We start from the raw sequence: 14,212 nt of genomic DNA, 5'->3' as shown, positions 1-14,212 counted from the left end.
TATGTCACACTTAAGCTTTATAGAGAAAGTATTTTTTTGATAATTTGTTTTATTTTACCTACCTAAAGATGGCTGGATTGACGAGCCCCGATGCCAAATAGTTCGTTTACTGTGAAATTTTTTCTAACTTCATTATTTTTGTATATCTATATAAAATATTAGCAGCAACCTGACGCCAAATGACATGTTAGCGAAGATCCTTGAAATGTGAACTTGGCTACATAAGAAAATGATAACAATACTAATTATATTGAAATAATTCGATACCACATAGGTCACGGTTTGTTCCCACTTTACATTAAAGCAGTCGTGATTGTTGACGATCGCCCCCGAGTCTGGAACTGCAGCCTAGAGATTCAGTCACAGTCAGTATATATAATAAACATAATTAAAAATCAAGAATATTTTTTTCAAAAATTTTACTCAATGCAGTCTGCCTGCATACAGATATGGGTCAAAAATTGAATAACGGTGTGGTTTTAATTTGAAGAAGTTATAGGCAAAATAGTTCGTCTAATTGTTAATACCTGAATTGAAGACTTTGATTTACCAGTAAAGCGTTCAAAGTTTTCAATTGTTTGGGTTTACTACGGAAGCTTAGAGATTTGCCCATTTTACAGATAGATAATGGAAGCATACATTAAAACTTTCTCAAAATCCCGAGTAACGTAGAAAGAAAGTCAAAAAGCATAATAAACGGCATTTCTTTGTGTTTACTTCATACAGGAGGAGTGCAGGAGAACTTTAAATTATGAATTTATCGAGTGAAATGTAGTTGACAGATTTTTTGAATAATGTTTATAATAGGTCTAGGTCTACAACGAAATATGTTAAAGTGAAAATACAATACAACCTCTTTCGTGTGACTATTGTAACGGTTATTATAGTCTTGAGAAATCTCATGTACAAAAAATTGTCTACAACTGCTGAATAAAAACATCTCACTTTAAATTACTTTACTACTGTTAACTAGTCCACGGTAGTGAATAGCAATTGGAAGGAGTAGTGGAACGAGCGCTACAACGGCAGCATTATATTAATTTCGCTATTTTGTTAAAACTTTAATTTATTTTAACATAAATATCGAGAGCTTCGTAGTGCGGATAAAAAGTTCACCTTGTTTTTATTTTCAGTATTTCAATAAAGTTTACAAGGTATTGAAATAAATTTCTAGTTATCATTCCGATTTAGGTGGTTGAGGATAAAAAAAAAAAAAACAATTTGACAGTTTATTACTTTTATTACATATTCCATTAGAATACTATATTATGCACGCTTACACGCACCCACGTACTAGACTTACTGACTGCGGACTATACACATACCGGTACTACGCGATATCTACAACAGATTCAATTAAATGCGCAGGAATCTACTCAATAGGAATTATAACTTGACCCAAGTGCGAAAGAGATGGAACACGACGTGGAGTTAGAAGAGGATTCGTCTCTTTCGCACCAAGGCTAGTGTATAATTGTACTTTTAAATGCGATCGCATCTGTAAGCTCACTAACATCCTAGAAGCTTAGTCTATGGTAAATCTGATGACACTAATACCTGATCGATTCGTTATCCACGTAACAGAGTATAAATGCAGGAAAATGAAAGGATTATAAATGCTTATTTTGGTTAGAAAACCGATCAGAGAGCGAATAGGTCTAAAGCCTCGAATCTGCACCTAGCCTCGTATAGAGTTACATCCTAACCACTTAAAGGTACATAAATAATCCAAGCGTAAAGATATGTACAATTATTTTTTACACGTTACAATTGTTAAGTACCTATTTACAAATTAGAATTCTTTATACATTATAAAAAGATAACTATACGCTCTATATATCACCGCGAAATCAATAACTACATTCACAATAGATATAGACATTATATATATATCGATACGTTATAAATAAAAAAATTACACCTTACGGTCACTAACTAAAGGATTTAGACGTATTACATTACAAAGTATTGCTTCGTTTAGTCACATTTTGCAAAAATATCACTTGTAGCCCCACGTGCCCAGGCGTACGTAGATTAAAATTTATTTCATTAACTTTTTATTATATTTTTATAAACTTTTCGTAAAAAATATTCCATGCCTATCATTCAGTCAACTAGCATTTAAATGATACATCTAACACAGAGTAGACACCACAATTTAAATGAGACATTTATGGACAAACACTATCGAACTACGCGATTCTATATACATACTCCTCGCTGACTCGGAGGCGACGATTATTGTTGTAAATAACACAATTGTAGGAGGAGATAGAACGACTAGCATTACATTATTATAAAATTCATTTTAAACAATGATTAAACTCATCGACAATAGAGTAAGCGTACCATAATGCGTTAAGTCTATAAATGGTGGAATAAGTCAGCGAGAAAGCTCTACGCTCGTACGTTGAATATACTCTAGACTTGATTATTGCACAACACATACACATTGTACGTATTCACGTTTCGCTTACCATAATTTGTTACGAGGCCTTGTTCAAATTAAATATAGAAAAAATATACACAGAGTGCACATATCTATTATTATGGAACAATAATAAAACAGTTAAATCGTTTAATAGGCCTGCACACGTAAATCTAAGTATTACCAGGTCGTAACTATAAGCTTCTCAGGTCAGTAAAACTCTAATACTAGACAGCGTGAGTACGGAACTTAGCTAGACGGCTATCCGAAGAAAACCGTTGGCGTAAAATATAAAAATATTGCAGACTCGATTAAATTAAAACAAATTTTGATATGACAGTCTCCAACGGACGCCCCGGATAGGTTCGAGATAGGAAACCTAACACTACTTACGATAAAATTATTGCTTAGATAGTAATAGTATTGCCAAGTAATAAAATGACCTTAGGTCTACCGTTAAAGGAACAGACTACGAGAATAAAATATTATTTACAATCACTTAACGCGATACAAAGAAATATTTGGCTAAAATATGTTAGGAATACACGATAAAATAATCTAAGCGATCGTATATAGATGTAAAACAATGTAAAAAGGTAAAAAATTGTGATCGTATGAGTATTATCGTTATTATGCCCGTCGGTCGAATTGCTCTGTAAATTCAGAGATGGGGCGGAAAAAAAATCGAGATTCGATAAGTACTTGAAGCGAACGACGCCTATGGCCCATTTTACTCTTTCGCATTTCAGTCCTCGAAGTGAAAATCCCAAACGAAAATGGCACCTTAGGGAAGTCACGAGCGGTGACGTGCGCGGCCACTCTTTCTCCTCTTGCGTCTTCCGTCGCGCACGAACACGATGTTCGCGGGGTCGTCCGCCAGCTGCGGGTATTTGGACACGGAGTGGACGTCCCTGGCCGCCCATCCGTCCACGATGCCGTGCGAGATCAGCTCCTCCTTCTCCTCTTCGGTCCACGATCCTCGTCCTTCCCATCCGGCGGCCACTAGAGCCTTTTCCCTCTCCCAGGCTCTGGCCGCGGCTCGTTTGTGCGCGTGCTTCAAGAGTTTTATCCTTTCCTGTCCGGGATCGACCCCGTAACGTAGAACTATGACCGCTTGAGCTGAGCCCTTACCCACCGCGTGTACTCGAACCTGTTAAAATTGTTTAATAATTAGAAATGTGTTTGCTTCGCCACTACAGGAATACACTTAAATGTCAGTCACCAAAGTGAATGCACTTTTCAAAATTAAAAATAATAAATAAATAAAAAGAAGAAAACGACTTACCTCTAGTCCCTGATCATTAGTCTCGTCTTGCGAGACGTTGAACTTTCCAGACAAGCGTCGAAGCTCATCCATATCATCTCTCACTTTAAGCGAGTTATCCTTCACAAAGTAGAAGACGTCTTGGTCGTGTATACTAAAGTGAACGTCCAAAAAGAATGAGTTATTGAAGACAGTGGTAATGACGTCTTCGACCACGCTGTTCGCGCCGTCAGCGACACTGATGAAGGCTCGGCCGTCGACGCGGGATATCAGGACTCCTTCCCCGAATACTCCACGCTTGTACGAGACACGAGGGAGTAAGTTCCGTGTTATAGGTTCCATCTTAAGTAACGGTGTCGGTACGAATTCTATATCCGAGAGTTTGTCGTTGACCTGAAAGAGCAGCAGATATTAATTTGTAAAAATCATTAATTCACAGAGATACAACACAAAGTATAAATTAATTTAATGATCGATAAATATATCTTTAGACGACCTCTGAAGTTTTGAAGAGTGCCTGCGTAAAATACAATTAATTTGAATCTGAATGTTAAGTGTAAATTTCAGTCAGTAAATATCATAACAATAGTTTTGGCTGCCACAAATACAAAGTACAATGTTCTAGGTGTTGCCTAGTCGGTCGTAAGTTCGATCCTCGGTCGTGCACCAATAGACAGATTGATTTATTTATGATATATTTTTGTTTTACGTATTTAGAACGATTACACAAGTTATAAAAAAATATGTTCACCTTTTCAATAATGCACTGTAGTCCGGACATCACCCCGAAATCAGGCGCGAGTTGAGGTGCAGTGACCGATGTCTTTGGAGTGAATATCATATCCGTGATGTACTTCGCACCCATCATCTTCGTCAAGTCATAACCATAAAGTTGCAACCAACTGGACAAGCTGGTCATGTACGGCACATTCTGTTTTTTGTTTATAGGATCGTTATTTCTGAACCTATAGATGAAGATGTCAGTTGGCAGACTGAGTTTCGTGGCGAGATGCTCCCAGTTCGGCGTCATCCACTGTCCAACAAACGAATCATATAACCGGTTCTCGAGATATATCAAATTTGTGTTGTAATCCAAAATTCCTCCTTGGAAATCTACGGGAACATAGAATCCGGGATTGGTGTCTTTGACTATCTTTCCGAATGGTGTACGTTTAATTTCCTTCACGATTTCGCCGTTCACGTCGAATACGGCGAGAGGTGAGCCATTGTGATCCGTCGCGACGTAAAACCGTTGCTCTTCAGTCTCGATGCACACCAAGAAATCCCTCTGGTCGTACAAGAATCGCACTGTTTTTTCCGTCTTAGGATGGTGCATGTGCGTGATTAAGTTCGGCGACTGTGGATTTGTGTAGAAGAATTGCGTTATATTGTCTTTATCGTCTTTCCACGCAACCAATCGATTTCTGTCATCGTAGTAATACCACGCCTGGAACTTGTCTCTTTCGAATGCGTGAACGAACTGCCCTCGGGAATTGTATCTGTACTTTTGTTCCGCACGGCGAATGACAAATCCTCTGCCGTCGTAGCTGCTGAATTCAATGTCGCCGTATTGTACGACTCTGTCTCCAATGTCGTAGCCGAGGTATCGTTTTTCTCCGTGTTCAATCACTCCAATCACGTTACCGTTCTCGTCGTACACGTACTTCCAGTCGTCTTCGGATGCTACCACTTCCATAAGGTGGCCGTCATAGTTGTAACTGATACGTTCGTTCGAAGATGTGTCGCCGATCATCATTTTCTTTGATTTTATCCTATTCCGTACGTCATACTCCAATTCTAAACGGAAGACGTCGTAAGATTTGATATTCATGAGAATAGTTTTAATTCTACCGTGGTCGTCGTAGTCCGTTATCGTGAAGTATTGCTTGCTGGTATCTTGCATTACGGATCTGTTAAAGGTGTTTCTGTAGATCCTCAAATCGCTTACGGCTTCTAGAATACCCAGATTCTGGTTATACTTCAATCTGAGTTGCGGCATTTCTTTACTGTTGATGTTCATGTCGATCGTCGAAAGTCGCGCATTGCCATCGTATTGATATTTGAAATGAGCGTTATTGATGCCACTCTTGGAACTGAATTTCATTTTTTCGTCTTTGAGAATTCCAGCATGATACTTATAATCTTGCCTCAATTCGTAATCAGGGTCTGTTATCTCGACATTTTTAACGAGATGAGTATTTTCGTGGTAAACGTAACGAATAGCCGAGGCTCCGGCAAGTACTGTTTCCAATTTGCCAGAGTTGTCGTAGACGTATAATATTTTACCTGATTGGTGAGGGAATATCTTGGCTAAGATATATCCATCGTCATTGTACAGAATCTCATATGGATGCCTGTTCATCGGTGAAAAGTATTGGTATTTGAAGTAGCCTAGAGAAGTCATTAATGCGAAAGTGTGAATATGACCTCGTGGTGTTGTAAGATTCTGCAATGCACCAGAGTCGTCGTAGTCCAGTAAGTAGTCGCTACCTCTTGGCGTGGTGACCTTAAGCGGTAGGCTCGTGAACATATCTCGGAAAGAGTAGGCAAGGGAGGAACCATCGCCGTAGCGAATCTCGTGCAGTCTTCCCGCTCTATCAAAGCCATAGGTTTCATTGAGTTGTCCCCACCGCCAGCTTGTCAATCTATTAAACCTATCATAATCAAGCTCAACATCAGCAAATATTCCGCTTCTCGGTCCCCAGCGTACCGGTCTGGCCATTCTGTCATAGGTAACATTTAACAGTTCCACTTTGTCGTCCATAAATATAGCTACGGTGGAGGTATCTCGGTCGTATTCAAGTGTGAGTAGATTTTCCCCGTTCACTCTCAATTTTCGCCCAATCTGTGCCACTGCTTTACTGCTCTTCCCTTTATTAGACTGAAGTCTTCGTAAGAAATATCTCCATTCGAAACGGTTCGCCAAATCACCTCCGACTTCCGTCCTTTGTTTTGCAGGGACGGGGTAACTTTCTCCCAATATCGGGTCGATTTCTGATAATATCGTGTACGGGACTGTGTCCGTCGAAATGACGTGACCCCAGGGCATACTAGATGAAATACTGCCGTCAGTAGAGATTATAGTCTTCTTTTCCGCTTCGCCAACTTTCGTGATGACAGAGGATCCTTTGATCAGAATTGATGTGGGCTTTTTGTTGTTTTCGCTGACGAGGACAGTTGCACCCTTCAGGCTTAGATCGAATGTTAGAGTAATGATTCTGCCGGTAGGAGTGACGGCAGAAGTCAATCTACCGAATTCGTCATATTTGTAGATGTAGCTGCGGCCGGTGCTGTCGTATTTGGCTTTCAGTAGACCCGTTGTTCCGTGGTAATCGAAGGTCATATTGAAGTTATCCGGTGATCTCAACTCTTGTAGCATTTTCATTCGCGACATTTTCAATCTACACTTTTGTCCCTTGGTGTTTTCGATTGAATTGACGAGACTCGAATAGTCGCGTAGCAAGAAAACTTTATTCCCGGCAGCGTCTGTGACCGTACTGAGTTTTCCGTTGCTGGTGTTAACGGTGTACGTGAACACGTAGTTGTTTTCGCTGGTCAATATATTTTTGGTCATCACGTGTTGACCGAATCTGTTGAATATGTAAGTCTCCTGCGTATCTGGTGAATAAATTTCATACTCTCTCGTTCCACTTGCGTCGGGAATGCTCGCCATGACCGATCGAATTCTGTAGTTAGCCTGGTCCGCAATGTGGACGATTCCGTCGGGGCTGACCGTGACCGCAGAAATCGTATTAAATTTGGAGTTGGACGCTAGGAAATGATCGGCCTCGAAGCAATCGCATCCTCTCTCCAAGCAGTTGCATTTGGATTCAGCTCCGGCGTAAAGAGAAATCTTTCCATCGGTCGTGATCAACCTGACTCTGTTGATCCTCTGCGAGTCACTCTCCGCCACGTACAAATCTCCAGCCGCACCGAACGTTATGCTCTGTGGCATGACTAGAGTGGCATAAGTGGCCAATTCCATGTCGTATCCGGTGAGCGGCGATGGACAATGCAACGGCCTTCCGGCGATCACTTTCACCCGGCCGTCGGGAGCCATTTGGAGGATCATGTGGTTGTCGATGATGTGCAGACTGTTATCCAAAGGATTGATAGCCAACTCCGTCGGCCATCGCAAGTGAACTTCCTCAACACTCAAGGTGCCTTCGCAGGGGATGGGTTTCCAGTGAGTCCTGTGCATGTGGTTGCCGATCACTGTAGTTATAATTCCGTCCCTATCGACCATTCTGATGTTGGTGCCGTCGGCGAAGTATAGAACGTTGTCGGTGGACACCGCCACGCCCTTAGGATAGGCCAGCTTGGCATCGCGGGCTAAAGCTCCATCTCCACAGTGAGCTTCGTCTCCGGGCAGACACCTTTCTCCAGAACCGACGATGGTTTCCCAGTTCCTCTCTGGGTCGCTAAAGTCATCTGTGTTGCGGACTTTAATGATTTGGTGTGACTCAGGGTCGGAGATGTAGAGTGTGCCATCGAGAGGTGATAGTGCTATGTGGTAACGGTAGGAGACGCGAGTGGCACTGGAAAAATAGTAAACATCAATTATTATGTGGTAATATAATAATTAGACATTCGAAAGATCCGTGAATTACGTAACCCATTTTTCTTGTGTGTTATTTTGTCAGATATTTTTCATTTATTCACAATTTTTTTGTAATTAATTTCCTGCACTTTGAATATCTTTACATAAAGTTGTGTAAAAAAAATGTAGTAAAACTTGCAGTGATTGAATTAACAAACAAATGAACTCTCAACTCACTTGAGTTTCACAACGGTCCTGACGGAGCCATCTGTGTTAATCTTGCGGACCAGATTAAAGTCTCCCACGAAGATGCTGCCATCTGGAGCCGCAGTGAGGGCCACGGGGGCTAAAAGACGCTGCCTGGTAGCTGAGCCACTGCACTCCGTGGAGCACTCCAAAGCCCGTTGTCTGCCGTCGCCCATTGTGGTGATGATCAGACGCGGCTTGTGCTTTAGATAGATGTTTGTGCCATCACCCTTTTGGAGGATACCTGCAAATGAGATTATTTATTACAGGCACTTTTGAACCAAGAACATCTTAATATATATAAATCTCCTGTCACGATGTTTGTCCGCGATGGACTCCTAAACTACTTAACCGATTTTAAAATTAAATTGACACACCGTGACCAGTCTGGTCCAACTTAAGAGATAAGAAAGCTTAGATCTTGTCGATACTTTTCGACTGAATTGAGTAAGTGATCAATAGATGGCACTGTTATGGTAAACCGACAAACGTGTCATAAAAGCTGCAATTCAATATCATGATTACCACGTGTTATTGAGGCTAAAGTTCAATTACTTTTACTTTTTTATTTTTTGGTGTTAGCTTAGCCAACCACGTGTCACTTAGACCGAATTGTAAATCAAATTCAAATCATAGTGACGATAATATCAAAGTGAAATTATTCTTTCGTGTCACGGTATTAAGGCCAACTAAAACCACATTAAGGAGAAACGAAGTTCAGCTAGTATTTTATATATTAAGAAAATTACCAAAAAATATTCAAGCTGTTTAATTAAACAGTTATCCCTCCCTCACTACGTTGGTTCCGCGTTATGCACGTTGTAGGAGTATTCTCGCGTTATGTACAAATTATTAATGTTTAACTTTTCTCGTCAAGGGGAATTTCAATAGCATATTAAGAAAAAGCTATGTTCTAGCTAAGCGTGAAATACGTTCGGCGAAAAATCCGTTTATACGATAACTGAAATCGCGTAATATAAAAATGCGTTATACGAGTACCGTGTTATAAGGGGGTTGACTGTATTGCCTTTGACAAGATACAATAAATATTTTTAATAAAGTTCTCACCCTCATGGAAATTGTATCGATGATGTATATCCAGATTCCATCCACCGACATCAGATATACTCATATCATGGCCGCTCAATTTAGTCGTTTGCACATTCCAGATGATATCCTTGCAATCCGTGTATTGGTAGCCAACCTTCACTAAAGCCGTCGTGACTCCGTAGACCCTCTGCCTGTAGACGTTCAACCTGTTCCACGGATACGTGAACTTGATCACCGGATCCGCCTCAAAGGTTTTCTCGAAGAGGATGCCTTCGATGGTAATTCGCAGGTGGATGAGGGCGAGGGTTGGGGGCACCTTCTCAGGGGTCAATTGCAGTTGTATTGTGGAGAGGTATCCAGCTGCCCGGGAACTGTGATAGACCAGGTTGAGGCCTGTGCCTGGTATTTGGAGGCTTTCTTGCACAACCTGAAAGGGTCGTTAAAGGTCTGTTATTAGCACATAAAATAAATATTAAATATACTATTTATCGTGAATTTTGGAAATGACTAAAACAACAAAATAATTAAGATGGCTCTAGTGAAATCAATAAAATTATTCTTAGGTAAGGCAAATTAGTAAATGTATTTGCAATTGTTATACCTAGTTATTGCTGATAAAATTGACTCGGAGGTTGAAAAAAAAATTGTAATTCTACCCCCATTTAACGTACCTTATTAAAACTTTTTTCAATTTCATACATAATTGTGTTTAGAAACATGTTCGCAATTTACCTGAGATTCAGCTAAAATGGCACTTTTATCGGGGCAGGCACCTTGGAAGCCATGCTTCCACGTGGCCAATACCACAGGCTTCATCGCGTCATAATCGTGAGCAAGACAAGCTTGAGGAGGTCCTATGCCTCCCTTTTCATCCGATGTCGTCATTACTACTTCGTCGATTATTACCACCTGTAATAATAATCGAGACTATATAATAACTACACATTGACACTTTTGATGTTGAATAATTGAAGATCGATAGTTGATGAGAAAATTGTAATATAGAGAACATAACAATGAGTTTTTGGCTTTTTACTAAGAAACGTAATAAAAATTATCCCGACATAGAGGGCAGTATAGCTGTGTATCTGTGTTTGTGACGTTCGTTCGAAAGCTGACGTGATCGATATGGTTTTACGATTTATGAAGATCTGTCCAGATGTGGCCAGTATTTTTTTTGCTGCAGCAGAAGTCTTACACTCATGAAGGGCAGCAACTTTTTAAATTTTATCAACACAATTACAGTCAAAACCGTTTACGACGACATAGATTAGAACAACATACCGGTTATATTGACTAAAATCAAAGGTCTCGGCTGAATTCTATTGTATTAGGTATTTAATAACAGCGTCATCGGCTGTTACGACTATCGGCTTTTATGACGGAGCAGTCCTTTCGATGTTGTTATAAAATAATTTGACTGTAGTTTGTTTATTAGTTAATACGCAATGTAAGTGTAATTTAATTATTTCAATTGTATTATATTTCTGTATGCAAAGATGTGTTAATAAATAAAAGTGGCGTTTAACAGTTAACTTGAAACATTAAGTTTTAAAGTAGTACAAGCCACAAACCAATTATTGTAAAACTACGGTCTTGAATTAAGAGCAATATTACTTAATTTTCCTTTGATTGTTGTTTTGCGTGTTAGTTGTGTGGAAAAAGTGTGACAGCTTCATATGTGGCTTCTGGAAATTATTCTTCAATTTTAAACGAATAAAACTTCTATAATATTAACACTTTATGTTATTAGGTATAAGTTGTAAAAGTTGTTGTTGTTTTTTTTAGTATTCTATGGCCCCTTTTAGGGGCCAAGACGCTTTTGTAAGCTAAACCATTGTTGAAAAGAGTGTCCATGGAGTTTCTTGCCGGTTCTTCTCCATGAGACCCACTTTTTGGAACCGTGCAACTAGACGTTTCATAAGAGCCTGCAAAGGCCTGTTTGAAATAAAAACTTTTGATTTTAGGGTAAAAGTCTTCTCCATATTTTTCCATTTCTCTTTTTATTTTCTCTGTTTTTTTCAATGCATTGTTCAGATCTAATTGTCTTGTTTTTATGATCTTACGTTGAAAGTGCATAATTTTCATAGATGTGATTAGAAGCGCCATTTTTAATTTTTATGATTCTCCTGTTCTTCGTTTTTCATGAACTATGGTGGTTTTTTTCCCCATGGGGATCAACCGTATTGGGGAGTATTTTATTAACCTGGTAATTGTTATTGTTGTGTTTTGTCATCTTTTTTAGTTGCTAGATTCATGAGAATCTAGTGTGATACAGTATAATTTAATTATGCATAAATGTTTTAAATGTTACTTACATTTAATTTTCTGTGTAAGTCTTAAAGTATTTGTGTTAAAGAAACAAATTATGTCTCAACCGCAGTATTATGCATTTCTGTTCAATATTTTACCTCATTCCATGGCACGAAGACAACTTGTGTGGACCTCTTAAAGGGCGCTCTTCCAAAGTGTAAGGTCACCGCGCCTCCACCATTCACAAGCAGATCAAACCAGCCATCCTCTCTAGTTAAAGTAAAGCCTTCAAGTGGAGTCGAAGTTGAGACTCGGACTCCTAACAATCCTGACCCAAGGGATGTTACCACACGCCCTCGGATAACAGCAGACCGGCTGGAATTTTAAGATTTTATGTTAAAATAGTTCGTAAAAGGAGATTTAGTGTGTTTTGAGAGTTAAAAAGCCTATTCCTTTGGTATTATGTGGGTACATATATGGTGGTAGGTGGTAGAGTGGGTATAAAGTTGGAATTATGTTCTTGTACAATTTCTGATCATTAAATCAAATAAGAATAAATAAATTAAGTATAGTAGAAATGTACAAACCCCTTGTTTATAGTATTCTATACTTTTTATTTACTTTATTCTAGTAGGTATTCCTACTCAGACATTCGTTAAGAAAAGCATTGTTGTCGTTTTGTCAAAACGTAATTACAATTTGACAGAAAGAGACAAATAAATGCTTCAGTGAAGAAACAGCTCAGCTAAACCTATATTTTAAAATGTCTCAAATACTTTATACGGACAAACAAAATACTTATGGGAATTATAGGGTATCTAAAAAACATGTACAATTTATATTAGTGTAAGGGCAAAACGATACATTAGTTTTTTGTGTGTATATAAATATATTTTAAAAGATAAAAAATTTAATAGTTAAAAAACATATATCCATATAGAGAATGGAAACAGTGTTAATTATGTTAATAAATGACGATCACAATCAAATACGACTAAAAACCAATAGAATTTCAAATCTTCATACTAAGAATCGTTTTCGATTATAATTTGTTTTACAAAGGGAATATTTATTATTCTAGCTAGACTCAATACTAGAAACTACAGTATATATCTACATGTATATACATAATAAGCGAACACAAAATTCACAGGACACAGGTAATCATGCACACAAAAATATAATGCCTGTTATCGATAAATATTAACTACACACAGTTAAATTCTTACCTCGTGTTGAAGTGATTCCAAAACATACTGGGCAGCGAAAAGAAATATTAATGTGAATATCATTTGATACGGTTAGAATTATTAAGATTACTCCCGATTAACGTGCGTACTGATAAATATATTTTAATGTTTTAAATCTATAGTAAAAAATGTTTCGTTGCGTAATAGAGAAAAAAAATTAGTGAGGTGGACGTTTATAGTACGTCTACAATTTGTTTAAGTTTGACAAAGAGGTAGTTTGTATCAGAAATCTGTTATAGTCTACTATATATAGTCAACTAACTTCCAAGAAATGTGGTGAATACTTTGTCAATCTCAATTCAAGAAAAAATATATTTATCAGAATTGTTAGTGAAAACCATAGAAATTAAAATGTAAACACGTTTTGAAATAAACATTAGGAATGACTGGGGCACAACATTGCGTAACAGATATTTTTGTTTTCATTTATGTAGATTCGATTGATATCTTAAACAATTCAAATATCAATCGATCCAATTGTGATTGACTACGACACATACGGTTCATAGTTCACATGAACACATTCAGACTTTAAACATTTTTCTTTGAAGGACTGGATTTTACGTACTTAGCGAAATAATTCTGCGGCACATTATGATTTAACTGTTTTAACAGATGAAACAATTTACTGTATGTAAAACCCAATGACCTTCTTCCTTCTTGACGCAATTTAGTCAAGAAGGACATAGAACATCGAACATTTATCCCACCTCTCATTAAAGGTCTCCTGTTTCGCGTAATTCTGGAGGCTTCCTTCGTCAATAAGGAATTTCATTCGTTCAAAGAATGAAGCCGTGATGGCTGGTGGCTGCTTCCGGAGAAGAATGTCTGTTGGTTTAGGAGAAGAGACGCACAGTTGGCTGGACTTGCAGGCAGCGCTCTGACAGCATTCTGGGTCCTCGCAATCGACAAGGCCGTCTATGGAATCAAACGTTATTCGTGGCTTATTATTGTTATTTATACTTAAGTATTTACTGTTTATGAAGAGCTCCTGTGTGTGCTTTAATGATCCTGAAACAATGACTGTTTCACGGGAATCGAACCTAAGAACTCTCTGGTCTATTAAGCCACTGAGGAGGACAAAATTACAATATACCATATATTGTAATCTGATATTTCAGTAATATATTTTGGAAATTATAACATAACTCTAGATTTGTTGAAAATGCTTAAAGAAAATC

General features: G+C 38.4%; 1 protein-coding gene across 6 annotated transcripts in view; it reads right to left on the bottom strand.

Annotated features, from left to right (window-relative positions):
- Positions 1–1,220: 1,220 nt before the first annotated feature.
- The window catches only part of LOC123712491 (teneurin-m), a 207,258-nt gene continuing 194,266 nt past the window's right edge, over positions 1,221–14,212 (bottom strand). For all 6 annotated transcript variants that reach the window (XM_045665602.1, XM_045665608.1, XM_045665603.1 and 3 more), the window contains 8 exons: positions 13,742–13,949; positions 11,940–12,156; positions 10,261–10,437; positions 9,547–9,955; positions 8,470–8,722; positions 4,444–8,230; positions 3,714–4,085; positions 1,221–3,578 (listed from right to left, as the gene is read on the bottom strand). In XM_045665602.1, coding sequence (XP_045521558.1) covers positions 3,222–3,578; positions 3,714–4,085; positions 4,444–8,230; positions 8,470–8,722; positions 9,547–9,955; positions 10,261–10,437; positions 11,940–12,156; positions 13,742–13,949 — 5,780 coding nt within the window. In that variant the 3' untranslated portion in view covers positions 1,221–3,221. The remainder of the gene's footprint in view (positions 3,579–3,713; positions 4,086–4,443; positions 8,231–8,469; positions 8,723–9,546; positions 9,956–10,260; positions 10,438–11,939; positions 12,157–13,741; positions 13,950–14,212) is intronic.

This window comes from Pieris brassicae, chromosome 7 (assembly GCF_905147105.1).
Source record: "Pieris brassicae chromosome 7, ilPieBrab1.1, whole genome shotgun sequence".
In the NCBI taxonomy this organism is placed as follows: Eukaryota; Metazoa; Arthropoda; class Insecta; order Lepidoptera; family Pieridae; genus Pieris; species Pieris brassicae.
The sequence above is the reverse complement of the archived record's forward strand: the minus strand, read 5'-3'. Positions and strand labels throughout refer to the sequence as shown.